Source organism: Zophobas morio, unplaced genomic scaffold, assembly GCF_036711695.1.
Source record: "Zophobas morio isolate AGI-343-1 ecotype UQ-CSIRO unplaced genomic scaffold, CSIRO_AGI_Zmor_V1 ptg000030l, whole genome shotgun sequence".
Classification (NCBI taxonomy): domain Eukaryota; kingdom Metazoa; phylum Arthropoda; class Insecta; order Coleoptera; family Tenebrionidae; genus Zophobas; species Zophobas morio.
This window is the reverse complement of record NW_026972135.1, coordinates 3,184,555-3,199,395: the sequence shown is the minus strand read 5'-3', so window position 1 is coordinate 3,199,395 and position 14,841 is coordinate 3,184,555. Positions and strand designations below refer to the sequence as shown.

General features: G+C 34.0%; 2 protein-coding genes across 2 annotated transcripts; both read left to right on the top strand.

Annotated features, from left to right (window-relative positions):
• The first annotated feature begins 4,648 nt into the window (after positions 1-4,648).
• LOC135137973 (uncharacterized) lies at positions 4,649-5,434 on the top strand. The gene has a single exon (XM_064067775.1). The coding sequence runs from the start codon at positions 4,649-4,651 to the stop codon at positions 5,432-5,434; it is 786 nt and encodes a 261-aa protein (XP_063923845.1).
• A 5,530-nt stretch (positions 5,435-10,964) lies between these two features.
• On the top strand, positions 10,965-12,152 carry LOC135138359 (venom allergen 5-like). The gene is made up of 3 exons (XM_064068323.1): positions 10,965-11,289; positions 11,339-11,561; positions 11,616-12,152. Exons 1-3 carry the CDS (start codon positions 11,022-11,024, stop codon positions 12,055-12,057), a joined length of 933 nt encoding a protein of 310 aa, XP_063924393.1. The 5' UTR covers positions 10,965-11,021; the 3' UTR covers positions 12,058-12,152.
• The last annotated feature ends 2,689 nt before the right edge of the window (positions 12,153-14,841 follow it).

Sequence of the window (14,841 nt, the reverse complement as noted above, 5' to 3'; positions counted from 1 at the left end):
TTTTTATTATAAATATATTTTGAAAATGATCTCTCGGCAAATGAAAACATATACGAACACTTTTTTCGAGTAAACAATGAAGGGAGAAGTTACTGGGCGTAGGGCTTTTTTAAAACACCTCCTTTCTGGGATAAGTAGTAGATACACTTAGCTACTTATACGTGTTAAACAAAAGCTATATTTTATATATTTTTTATTATTATTATAAATATATTTATTAGTTTTATTAATTAACAAAGCAAAATATATTAACAATAATATTACAATGAATTTTTTGTAATCATGTGTATTGAATTCAGGATCCTGAGTGGAGTAAAAATATTATAGTTCCCTAGTTTTAATTCGGTTTTATGATAGTACCTCATTGCGTAAAAATTAATTTCCTTAACAATAGAATACTACGGCCGGTCCTGGCGGCTTGTTATAAAACTGAGTAACATTCAGCTTATGGTAGAGCAGGCGATAAGGGTTTTACCTGGAAAGTCGCTTTCGTAAATTTTAGTGGCGTTCCTATCGGCAAAGTACTGAACTAACGGCTCAAAATCTGTCGAATTGACACCCATTTTTTTCAATAATTGTTAGTTTTTGTTAAAAACTCTGCTAACCAATAGATCATCAATTTTCCTCTGATATTCCTGTTAAAATTATTCCACGTATTTTGCATTAATTTGTGGTATATTTTGATTTTAATAAACACATTATTATTTAAACAAATTGTACCACTAACAAACATTTAATGACTCTGCGCCCTGTAAAAAGTGATGTTTTATCCATGTGCGAATTTTCAAGCGATTCTATGATGGTAATGACTCAAAAAACTTGAAAAGAAAACATACAATGGTGCTTTTTTTACGATATTTCTCAGCCATATTTTTTTAGTTGATTGAACTGGTCTCTTTGCGCTCTATAATATGAAAAAAGCTGCAGTTTGATGTACGATACATCTATATTAATATCATTTTTTCATACAAAAAACCAAAAAAATGTTATACCTCGTCTAGCGAGTCCCCTTAAAGATCATAGAAACCTTAAAAGCATTTCAAAATTCCTGAAGTACAAAAGATTCCGGGATCCTAGAAACCATGGAAAAACAGTCAATAAACTTGATCATATTAAAATCACAGATCTAAAAACCTTAATAAGAAAACCTAAAAGGATCTTAGAGTTCCCAGAAATACAAAAGACTCCTGGATTATAGAAATAGTAGAAATGGCCAAGAAAAAATCCCAAAGACATTAGAAATTCTGAAGATTGTAGAGATTTTAGAAACTCTAAACATTATATATATTTTAGTGATACTATAGCTTGTAGAGAATCTAAAGATTCTAAAGATTTTAAAGATTCCACGAAGTAAGATTCCAAATGAGTAATCATTCGGAAGATACTAAAAATGCTAGGTAACTATAGAAGTCTAAACATTCAAAATATATACTCAATAATTTTCTGTTCTACTTCTAAAAATTGCTTAAGATCATGGATATTTTTAAAATTCCAAAAGTATTTTTCTCTAAATTCTAAAAATGCAAAATATCTCGATAATATTTGAGATTAAGATTGCAAACATACCCGGAAATTCATAAATAGTGCAAGGATTTTAAAAATCCTAAATATTTTAAAGAAATCCAAAGAATTCTACCTTTCATAAAAATTCCAAAAATTCGTGTGATTCTAACAGTACTAAAAGTAATACGATACTATACGATAAGCAGAACACGCTCCGAAATCCAAACTCGAAAATCGAGAGATATCGAGCGTCAAAAGCGAAAGAGACACAAACTAGCAATAGAAGAACAAGACAACCAGAAACGAAAAAGAGAAACCTCCTTTTCACCATCACCGGAAGGTTAAAGAGTACAGCGGAAGCAGAAGAGGGTACAAGCAGGAGACATGGACGAAGTAAAGAATGAAAAGAGACCAAAAAGCATACCAAACAGAAGTAACAACACTAAGAGAAGAAAACCAAAGACTGACCGAAAGATTAGAAAGAGTGGAGCAACACTTAGAAAAACTGAAAAAAGCAGAAAGGAGAAACAACATCGTAATCAAAGGAGGGAAACTACAAGGAAGCGAAATAACAGCAGAGGTTGAAGAACTCCTAAAAAGTAAGGTAGGAATCCAAACTAAGATACAAGACGCAAGATTAGTCAACGAAAAATACGACATAGTAGTAGCAAAGATAGAGAACTGGGACACAAAAAGAGCAATCATGAAACAGAAGAACAAATTAAAAGGATCAAAAACCTTTATTGAAGACGATTACACCAAACAAGAGAGCGAGATACAGAAGAAAATAAGAGGAATAGCAGCAGCAGAAAAAAGGAAAGGAGTCGAGGCAAAAGTAGGGTACAAAAAGATGATATGGGCAGGAGAAGTCTGGCATTGGGGCACTAAATTAGACATATTAGTGAAAGCAACGTCTCACCCCAAAGAAAATCCAAAAAACTAACAGAGGAAGAAACCACACACAGGAAAACAATGACGACGTATGCAAAGCTCATGGATGACTCGATAGGAATTACGAAGGGAAAGAAAAACCCGAAAATTAGAATAGGAACATGGAATGTTCGAGGAACATATAAACAAGAAACAAATAGTTCAAGAATTACAAAGGTATAATATAGATTTAGCAGCTATACAAGAGACGAAACAAAACGGCAAATTCATCTCTGAAATAGACAACTACATATTATTTAATAGCGGAGTTGACAACAGAGAACTAGAAACAGGATTCATGGTGAAGAAGAGCCTGAAAGGAGCAGTAATTACCTTCAAACCAATCTCAGAAAGAATGAGCTATATAAGATTGAGAAGTAAGTACAGGAAAATAAGCCTAATGAATATACATGCACCGACTGAAGAGAAAGATCTAGAAGTAAAAACAGAATATTACGAAGAACTAGAAAGAGAATATGTGAAAATACCAAAGCATGACATTAAAATGGTTATAGGAGACGCCAACGCAATGATAGGTAAAGAGAATTGCTACAGGCCAACAATCGGGAAAGAAAGCAAACACCAAAAAACGAATCAAAATGGAGAAAAACTGATAGAGTTTGCAGAAGAAAATAAAATGGTAGCAGAAAGAGATCTACAAAGGCACATGGATGTCGCCTGACGGAAAAACGGTCAACCAAATAGACCACATACTGGTAGAAAGGAGAGATGCCCAACTAATAACCAGATTAAGAAGCTACATGGGAGCAGAAGCGAATTCAGACCACTTTCTAGTAAGAGCAGACCTCAAACAAGAAATACCGAAGAAAAAAGAAGGAAAGAAGACGCAACGTGATATAAATGTAAACAAACTTAAGAAAGCTGAAGTACAACAGGAATACGAACAAAAGATGAATGAGAGAATAAGATCAACAGAGCAAGACATACCTATAGAAGGGAGGTGGGAAGAACTACAAGAGAACATATGGAAGACCTCGGAAGAAGTACTAGGGTTCGTCAAAAAAGACAACAAAAATAGAAACGAATGGTTTGACGAGGAATGTAGAAAAGCAATAGAAGCGGGGAGGTCATACCAGACAGAAATATCTAAAATCAAAAAATGAGAAAAACCAAAAAGATTACCAAGAAAAAAGGAAAGAGTACAAGAAGATATGCAGAAATAAGAAACGAGCAAAGATGGAAGAACAAATACGACAAATAGAAGAAAACTTCAACAAGAACGAAATAAGGAACTTCTACCAGGACGTGAAAAAAAAGAGAAGAAGCTATCAACCACGAGTAATATATTGTAAAGACAAGGACGGCAACCTGATAGGAGACGAACAAGCAAGAATAAAACGATGGGCAGAATACTTTGAAGAGCTGCTAAACGAACAGGATACACAGCAAGATACGAACGAAAGAGTGAACGACTCGGATGACCCAGATGAAACAATAGAAATTGACGAAGGAGACATCAGAGAAACACTAAGGCAGATGAAAAACAACAAAAGTCCTGGTAGAAACGGAATAAAGGGCGAGACGCTAAAGTACGGAGGAGAAGCAGTAGCATCAGAGATACATCGACCAGTGCTAGAATGTTGGAAGGAAGGAAAAATGCCAGAACAATGGAGTGAAGCAGTACTTTGCCCGATATTTAAAAAAGGAGATATTATGAAATGCGAAAGTTATCGCGGAATAGCGCTGCTAGACGTAACGTATAAGGTAATGGCCACTTGCATCAACCGAAGACTAAAGCAGCATATGGAAAAAATAGTAGGGGAATATCAAGCAGGGTTTAGGGAAAATAGATCTACTGTAGACCAGATATTTATATTGAAGCAACTACAAGAAGTACATTACCAACAGGGAATCAACTTATATCTGCTGTTCATAGACTTTAAAAAAGCCTATGACACAGTTAACAGGAAAGAACTGCTAGAAGCCATGCAAGAACTGGGAGTCCCAAGAAAACTAATAAAACTGACAAAGATGACCCTGCAGAGCACCAGAAACAGAGTCAGGATAAATGGTCTGTTGTCAGAGCCATTCCAAGTAAGAACAGGACTCCGGCAAGGAGACCCTGTTCAATCTAGTACTCGAAGCAATAATAAGGAGAAGTGGCATCCACAGAACGAGCACGATATACGAAAAAAGACACCAAAATATAGCCTTTGCAGATGACGTGACATGTATAACGAGAACAGAAGCAGAAATGAAGAAAACGACAAAAAATCTAATCAGAGAAGCGAAACGAATGGGTTTAGCGATCAACCAAGAGAAAACGAAGTTTATGAAGATGGAAACAAAACAAACCCCAGCAAAACCACTGAAAGTAACTACAGAAGAAGGAACAACATACGAATTCGAAGAAGTAAATAGGTTCAAATATCTAGGAGTAGTAATTACAAACAAAAACGAAATGAACGAAGAGATAGAAGAACGGATCGCGAAAGCAAACAAGAGTGTAGGAAGATTAAACAGATTTCTGAGGAGTAAGAATGTAACACGACGAACAAAGAAACAAGTATATAAGACAATAGTAAGACCTACAGTCCTGTACGCTAGTGAAACATGGACGCTAACGAACGAAAAGGAACAGAAGTTGGAAGTATGGGAACGCAAGATACTACGAAAGATATATGGAGGTATAAAAGAACTAGACCAATGGAGAAGAAGAACAAACCGAGAGATCGAGGAAATATACGGAGAACCAACAATCACGAAGATAATCAGAGCACAGAGACTAAGATGGCTAGGCCACGTCGGAAGAGCACCAGAGGAAAGGACAATTGGGAAAGTATTAGACCGCCTAAAAGGAGGAAAGAAAAAGAGAGGAAGGCCAAAACTGAAGTGGATAGACGATGTTCGAAAAGATCTTCAAAACTTAGGCATTGAAAAAAGCCCAGGGCCTTTAAGGCCTGCAGAGCTGAATTATATATTATATATAGCTTGTAGAGAATCTAAAGATTCTAAAGATTTTAAAGATTCCAGGAAGTAAGATTCCAAATGAGTAATTTAAAGATGGTTTTCGAAGATTGTGAAGAAGCCCAATTATATTTGCGTTCGAATAAAACTAACCCCAACAAGAAATTCCACTTTCGAGCGGATCTTACTAGACTTCAAAGAGCTAAAAACTATGCTGTGATTGAAGAAATTAATCTTCGAAGATCACGGGGTGAATCAGATCTGAGGTTAATTTATAACAACAATGTTGCTCAAATCACTCGTGCTAATAAAGGAAGGAGTCAACATTTAAACTGACTTCGTCACCCAATTACCTTAAATGTTCTCAGTGCTTTTACCAAAATGTTAGAGGCTTGCGATCTAAATGTGTACAATTTTTTAATTCAGTAGCTGCAAGTGAATATCATTTTATAGCAGTCACCGAGACATGGATCACACCGGATATCTCCAGTAGTGAATTATTTCCAGCTAATTTTGTTATTTATCGGCAGGATCGAAATTTGGATTCTCTTAATATAACTAGAGGTGGTGGCGTTCTTCTTGCTGTTGATAGCCTCTACAACTCAGTACGTATTGATCTATCTTCTATCACAACTTTGGTTCCAAGCATTGACATTGTTGGCGTTAAAATTACGGGTAAATCAAAATTTTTAATGTTTGTAATTTATATTCCACCTACAATTGCTTTTGATGACTTCTACTTGTTTTTTGAATCCTTCATGAACTTAAATATCGTCCAGAACGACAAATTAATAATATTAGGTGACTTCAACACTCCCTGTTTTGTAGATGGCTTAAAAAATCGATCTAGTTCTGTCCTAACTAATTTTAAAGAATTTTTCAATTTGATCCAAGTTAATTGTATTTGTAACAGCTACAACAGGTATCTAGACTTAGTGTTCTCCAATATTAATTGTAAAGTAAGTAAAGCAGATTCCCCGTTAGTGGTTGAAGATAAACATCACCCAGCACTGGTTGTGGACTGTTATGTAGATGATCAGTTTAAGCCCAATTTTGCGATGAACACGGAAAAATTAACATATAATTTTAAGAAAGCCAATTATCATTTAATGTACAAGCTCTTTTCAGAGACTGACTGGTCTTTCATAAACTCAATCTGTGATGTCAATCAAGCCTGCACCGTGTTTTATGACTGTATATATAAAGTATTTGAAAAGTCGGTACCAAAGTTTAAAGTTAGGCCTCCATCTCGTAAAAGTTATCCTCCTTGGTTCACTGGTGACATTATTGCCTGTATTCGTAATAAATCGATGGCCCATCGTAACTACATAAGATTTAAAACGCCATACTATTATAACATCTTCAAGTCATATCGTTCCCAGCTCAACATTTTAATCGACACAGCGTACAAGAATTATATTTCTAATATCGAGAACAGCGTCTCCACAAATCCAAAAAAATTTTGGAGTTTCGTACATGGCAAAAAAGGTCACTCTAAAATTCCAGGCGTAATGGAATACAATGATACCGAGCTTATATCACCGCTATCTATAGTTGAAGGATTTGCGCACTATTTTAACAGTGTTTATACCAACTCTAATCCGCTTACTTCTTCTTCCAATTCTAAAACTAGGTCGTCCGTCTTGATTAATCTTGAAACCATATCAGAAAAGGATGTTCTTACAGCACTAAAAAGTTCTAAAGACTCTTTTACTATGGGACATGATGGTGTGCCCAGCTTCCTTTTAAAGGACTGTGCCTATGTTTTTATTAAACCTTGTGTATATTTATTTAATTTAATATTAAGGTGTGGTGTCTTTCCTGTTATTTGGAAAAAGGCAATCGTTTGTCCGATATTTAAAAAAGGAAATCAATCGAAAATTGTCAATTACAGACCCATCTCGCTGCTTTGTAATTTTGCTAAAGTATTCGAGTCGATTTTATTTAAACACATTTATGCTTCGACCAAAACCAATTTGTCACCGTTTCAGCACGGGTTCATGGAGAAACGCTCTACAATTTCTAATCTAGCATCTTTTACACAGTATACATCTGAGGCCATCGACAAAAAAAAGCAGGTAGATACCATATATCTGGATTTTCAAAAAGCATTCGATCAAATCGATCACTATTTACTAATCGATAAGCTTCACTTTGGATTCTCTGACAGACTTATCCAACTTTTTACTTCGTACATTTTCGATCGTGAACAGTATATTCGATATCGCAATTTTACATCTACTGTTATCAAACCTACTTCAGGTGTTCCCCAAGGATCTAACCTTGGACCACTTTTATTTTTATATTTTATTAATGATATCGTTGATAACATCTCTTGTAAAAAATTAATGTTTGCAGATCATTTAAAACTTTTTTTCCAAATCAACTCGATACAGGATTGTCTAAATCTACAAAACAATTTAACAGCTGTTGTTAATTGGTGCTCAGTAAATCGACTTTACTTAAATCTTGATAAATGCTCCATCGTAACTTACTCAAGAAAACATGATAATATACTCTTTTCTTACAATATAGATGGTACTTTAATTAAGCGATGTGAGTCTATTAAAGATCTTGGTATCCTCTTTGATTGTAAGCTTAGTTTTGTCGATCATATAAATGATATGGTTTCCAAATGCTTTCGGACGTATGGATTTATTTACAGAAATTGTCGTGACTTTAAGCGTGTCGACACGTTACAGGCTCTATTTTTCGCACTAGTCAGATCGAGAATTGAATATGGTGCCTTAATTTGGTTTCCAATTTATCAAAACCAGATTGATCATATAGAATCGGTTCAACGCTTGTTCTTAAAATTTATGTCTTTTCTTTTGGATGGGGTCTATCCTTGTCGAGGATATGACCACTCGTTATTATTATTAAGATTTAATTTTTTATCATTGCATAAAAGACGAATTATTATCGCCATTAAATTTTTGTTTTTTTTAGTTAGAAATCAAGTAGACTGCCCTGAATTGCTCCACTATTTAAATTTTCTTGTACCAAGAATTAATGCACGCCAAAATCACGTATTTTATTGTACTGCTGACAGAACTAACGTTTTAAGAAGATCTCCAGTTAGTATTATGTGTAGTTATTTCAATCAAATTTCACACTTATGCGATATAAATTTCGACTCGATTAACAAAATTGTTAGTTCTGTTAAGCAATCATTATATGGATAAAATTTTCTTTTCTTTTTAGTTTTACTTTCTTGTAATTGTTAATTGTTAATTTTTAATTTTTAATTTTGTGCAGTTTCCATTTATATTTTTCCTGTAATTGGGTGTAACCCCGTTGGAAAAAATAAAATAAAATAAAAAAAATAAATAAATAAAAAATAAAAAATAAAAAAATAAAGATCACCAGATTTAACCCCTCTGGACTAGAGACCCTAGATATACTTTGGAAAAGAGTTGTGACACGGACATTTTCTGTCTCTATCTTTATTACATGACGGTCAGTTATGAAACAGCTATAGTGATTGCTGTCTTTATCTAATTTAGTGATTTAGTTTCAAAAACTTCAAAAGAAATTTATAGGTTAAGTTACATTTTCAAGCAGTGGCGTAGTGCTCCAAATAGTTTCTTTGAAATTTTGTTAACAGTACTGACACTGACAGTACCTTATATTTAAGAAGTGTTATGCGGTTAAGTACTTCTTACAATTTGCAACCGGCATCGCTGGTAAAACAGAAAAATACGGAATACCTAATCATACTGATTTACACTTTATAAGATTACTTATATCACAATTTGCAGTTAAGTTTAAACACCATTCTGTACTTAGGTACTATCGTTGTTCCCAGCTAAGATTTGGAGAGTGTATCACATTGTCAGTATCTAATCGTTTTGCTTCTGGTCAAAACAACATTTTGTAATTTAACGAACGGCACCGTGGTAAGAAATTTGAAGCATGTTTAGTAGGTTCTCTATCTACTACTCTATGATAAACAGTGTTTTTACAACGTCCTCACATTTCCATCATGAATATTTGCTCTGATATGTAGAAAAATCTCAGTAGAAATATATAGATTCATGTACCTCTATATTAAATAAAACTTACAAGTTAAAATTTGTTACATCTTTTAATTAAAATAACAATGAAAAAAAAAATACAAAAACAAGCATGGTCATCGAATTTCTGTAACTCGAAATAATTAAGAAATGTTCCACAAACAATTAATTAAATTGCCGAAGAATACATGAGGTTGGATTGAACATTTTTAGATAAAGGTGGAGCGTTAGCAGCAAAATCAACATTCCTACTTTTGTTATTTGGGTTAACTATTGAATTTTGGAACTGCGTTTTTGTACTTTTGATTTTAATTTCTTTTGCAATTCTAGATAATGTGTCTCCGTATGTGGAATTCCCAGTAAAATGATAACATACGATTTGCTTCCATCGTAAGCTTACACCTCCTAACATAAAAAACAAAACATAGATAGCGACTTCATTTAAATTTGTTAATGTTGTTTCCCAAAAGTAATGAGGAACGTCGACAGTATTCTTTACCTGGATTGATTGCTGCTTCGCCTAAAAATAAACAATAATCTCTTTCCTAATCGTTAAAATTTTGAATTTTGATTGTTAAATAGGTAAAAATTGCATGTAAAATTCCTGGTAAAAACGGTATGTGCTGAATTTTACGGCATAGGGTTCCACTTTGAAGGTATCGGAAAATTTATATTCAAAAGATATACTTATGTCCTGATGTTCCACAGACAAATTTTTGTTTTAATGGCTTCTTCTATTGTTTTATTGTTCCAGCGTTTTGGTAGTTTACATTTCACACTTCAATTTTGAATTTGCTTTTCGTTGAGAATCCCTTTTATAGTTCTGTTTTATGCATCGTCCTTATTTTTGTAATTTATTACTTGCCCTTCTAAACTTGAAATTTTTGCTTTCAAAACATTAATTTCTTCTTCAGCACCCCGCGTTATTTTTTCTTGTAACATTTTTTCATTTGCAATTTTTTGATAAAGTTGTCTTTTTCGAAAATAGTCTGCTGAACTTCATCAATAACATTTTTTTTTTGCCAAGTCATTTTGACGTAAATACAGCCACATTATAAATTGTTGGAATTGCGTTCTCACATATTTTGCATTCACTTGAAATATAAAATTCTCTTTTTTGAAGTGAACCTGTTGACCAAGGATTAGATGGAAAATACAATTTCGGACAACAACCTCGCAAATGTAAGCCCTTTTGCCAATTTTTCAAGATGGATATTGCATCTCTTCTTTCCATTTGTTAAGTAATATCTTGTTTTCGGGGCCTTTAAACAATGAGAAACCATTTGCTTCTGTATTTCTACAGTTTCGTACACAACAGACGACGACTATTCTCTTCCACGTCTATGTACTAAATGACAATTACAAACTGTCAAAACATGACTCAAAAAAGGCATCCGTAGCCAGCATAGTAAAATAAAATTTACCATTAATTTTGACGTTTCGTGTCACAACTCTTTTCCAAAGTATATCTAGGGTCTCTACTCTGGACTATTTCTTGTTCGCCTTCTAAGTAAACTTATTAACAAATTCGAAGCAGGCATACGTTCAAAGTCACTATAGAAACAATACATTTACGTTTATGTCAATTTATTAAAACGTCTTTTTTTTTAATTCGAAAAGAATTTTGGCCCGAAATTCAAAATAATGTACCATATTTCGATCTTTTTCGTTCTATCGTTTTCCTATGCGACACTGGGTGCTTATCAAGATAAACCAAACAAGTACACAAAGTTCGACTACTGCACACTGAACTGCGATGAGGACGTACACTCTGCTTGCAAGTGTGCCATTACACCACCACGAGAGGAAATGAGATACATACCTTTCGTGGAATTTAGAACGAAGGTCCTCGCCGAACATAACAAATGGCGGGACTACATAGCGTCAGGCAAAGAAACCAGGCCAAATGAAGGTGAGACACTATTCGAGTGTACAACAGTTTTTAATTTTTTTGTGTTCAGGGTGGTCTCCAGCTGCTGGTAACATGATGGTGATGAGTTATGACCTCGAGCTGGAATACATCACTCGATGTCGTGGAGTGACGAGTTACAGACACAGTGCCAAAGACCTAACAGGTCACGATAAGTGCAGAGTTCGCATAGGCCACCTAAGTGTTGGGCAAAATTTGTACGGTACTAGCAGAAATGACACGAATAAGATTATCACTAGGGGAATACAGAACTGGTAAGATTATTCGCACATGGTCAATAAACCAACCAATTTTTTTTCTCTTTGTAGGTACGATGAAGTAGCTTTGATAAAAAACGAAAAGTATGTAGACAAATATATTGGACAACACGGCACTGGACACTTGACCCAGTTGGTTTGGTGGAGTGCTAACCGACTGGGATGTTCGATGGTTTATAGTCCCGAAAGCTTGGCCTCTTGGAAGCATACTCTGATCTGCAATTACGCAAGTTTCGTTACTCCCCGCTTAGCTGGAAATGTACTAGAACAACCAGTGTACCAAAGAACAGAAACTCCATGTGACAGTTGTCCGAATGCGACAAAGTGTGGCGATACCCCCGAATACCCATCGTTGTGCGGCAAACAGGAACCGATACCAACAGACGCCCCGGGATTAATTAGAAGGCTTGGTGAAAATCGTGGTGAAACAAACAAAAAAGGAAGCAAAATCGTCGTATATATTCCAATTATAGTTTTCTATTTGGTGTATTAAATTACTCGCAGCTGTGTTTCTGAAATCGTTTGGAACTACGTAAAAAATGATAATCGCTTCGTTGTGTCAATAAAAATAAAAAATAAATTCAAGAACGGTCTTTTATTACTTATTATTAGCTGAACATAAGGAACAAAGAAATGGACGAAAAAATCGACAGAAACAATAGAAGAGATGAACGAAAAAAGGACACAAGAATGAACAAGATGAATAAAAAAACAAACGTGGTGTTACAAGGACTGAAAATAGAAACTGACGAAGATTTAAAAAAATTGGTCTAAAGCGTTTAGACAGTACTTCCCTCGCTGACGGAAACTTGACGACTGCATGCCTATTGTGTTTTTTTTCTCATTACATTTTTGTAGTGGGAATTTAAAAAAAAATTGCGCTGACGTCATCAACATTTTTGCAAGGACACGTATATCAGTTGAGATAGATGTAGTGTAATACTAAGAATAAAATTATTATATTCTCAAATTTTCGGGAAAATGAATTGGGTCGTTTTGAATATTGATTTGTAATAATCAATAAAATAACGAAACAATTTACTCACGTATACGTATCAGAGGCAACTGAAAATCGTGTATGTATAAACATTCTTAATTTAAGATGACAGGCGTAACAGCATACGTGAGAGTCAAACAGAGAAACTGTAAACAAAACGACCATCGGTTTTATTGCTTCGACTTCCGCTTATTATATAAAACATTGGGTTTTATTTTAATTCTTGACGGTGAAATTCACAATTGGTTGATTATAAACATGTCTATTTCACATTCGCGGAACCAAGTGAGCGCATAAAACAAATGCAGGTCTGTAATGTTAAAGTCGATGTAAATAAGCGTGCTACCCTTATGTTTCAACCGAGTTTTTCCTTTAACAAATTTTGTGTCTACCAAATTGGTTTGGTTGGGGTGTAATACTAATAATGAGTGTTGTCTTTAATTTAATCAATAAAATAAATTGACTTCATTAATTTTTTTGAACCACCTCTTAAGAAAATCTAAAAAATATGAATGGAATGATAAATCACAAGTACAATCTCATCATATTTTTTGCATTTTAGATAGGATTTATTCAGCAAAATTTAAGGGTGACGTCATCAATTTTTTTAGGATGGATGAACAAATACATTTTGAACAAAAGTTTACCATGCTTATAATAACTTTAAAATATTCCCAAGATTTCAAAGCATTCGGTTTTGTAATTCCTGATTAAATCGATAAAATAAATTCACGCCTTCATTAATTTTTTTGAGTCACCCTGCATATGCAAATCCAAAAATATGAATGGAATGATAAATCACAAGTACAGACTCATCATATTTTGTACATTTTAGATACGATTTATTCGGCAAATTTTCGAGCTGACGTCATCAAGTTTTTGGAGGGGATAAGCAAATATATTTTGACTAAAAATTTATTATGCTCTTTATAACCTTAAAACATCTGCAAGATTTCAAAGCATTCGGTTTTGTAGTTCCTGATTAAATCAATAAAATAAATTTACGCATTCATTAATTTTTTTGAGTCACCCTGTATATGCAAATCGAAAAAATTTGAATGGAATGATAAATCACAAGAAGAGACTCACCATATTTTGTACATTTTAGATAGGATTTATTCAGCAAAATTTTGTGGTGACGTCATAAATTTTTTAGGGGGGACGACCAAATACGTTTTGATCAAAAATTTACCATGCTTATGATAATTTTAAAATATCTTCAAGATTTCGAAGCATTCGGTTTTGTAGTTCCTGAGTAAATCAGTAAAATAAATTTACGCTTTCATTTATTTTCTTGAATCACCCCGTATATGCAAATCCAAAAAATATGAATGGAGTGATAGATCACAAGTACAGACTGATCATATTTTGTACATTTTAGATATGATTTATTCGGCAAACTTTCGAGCTGACGTCATCAAGTTTTTGGAGGGGATAAGCAAATATATTTTGACTAAACATTTATTATGCTCTTTATGACCTTAAAACATCTGCAAGATTTCAGAGCATTCGGTTTTGTAGTTCCTGATTAAATCAATAAAATATATTTACGCATTCATTAATTTTTTTGAGTCACCCTGTATATGCAAATCCAAAAAATATGAATGGAGTGATAGATCACAAGTACAGACTCATCATATTTTGTACATTTTAGATATGATTTATTCCACAAACTTTTGAGCTGACGTCATCAAGTTTTTGGAGGGGATAAGCAAATATTTTTTGACTAAAGATTTATGATGCTCTTTATAGCCTTAAAACATCTGCAACATTTCAAAGCATTCTGGTTAGCAGATTAAAATTAAATTTCAAAATGTTGTTTTATAATTTTGATTTTTTTTCCAAAAATCTGGATGTTTCGGGTGAAAAGTCGATTCAGAGTTGTAAACTACATGTGTAGGACTATGTTATTTTATACAATTGAAAACCCATTTACTATGTACAATTTTGAAGTGACGTCATCGCATTAGTGGTGGGGATGATTAGACAAATTTTGGTTAGCGTTTTACCATCTACATGATATTCTTAATATAAGTACAAAATTTCACAACAATCGGTCGAGTACTTTCGGAGATTATCTGTCTAATAAAAATCCGGGACAACAGACGGACAGACGGACGGACAGACGGACAGACAGACGGAAATGGGAGACCTATTTCTTCGTCTTCTAGGTGTCATGAAAGATCGAGAAAACGTAAAAGTAGAGAGTCGGCCGACGGACTCGATTACAATACTTCCTTTGCTTACGCTCGGGAAGTAAAAAGGCGCAGAAAGAGTTAA

What these genes read in the sequence shown, in the direction of transcription:
- LOC135138359 (XM_064068323.1), top strand. Translation starts at nt 11,022, where the DNA reads ATGTACCATATTTCGATCTTTTTCGTTCTATCGTTTTCCTATGCGACA. An exon ending in AGAAACCAGGCCAAATGAAG is followed by an intron (nt 11,290 to 11,338) that starts GTGAGACACTAT and finishes TTTTGTGTTCAG; the next exon opens with GGTGGTCTCCAGCTGCTGGT. An exon ending in ACTAGGGGAATACAGAACTG is followed by an intron (nt 11,562 to 11,615) that starts GTAAGATTATTC and finishes TTCTCTTTGTAG; the next exon opens with GTACGATGAAGTAGCTTTGA.
- LOC135137973 (XM_064067775.1), top strand. Translation starts at nt 4,649, where the DNA reads ATGAAGAAAACGACAAAAAATCTAATCAGAGAAGCGAAACGAATGGGT.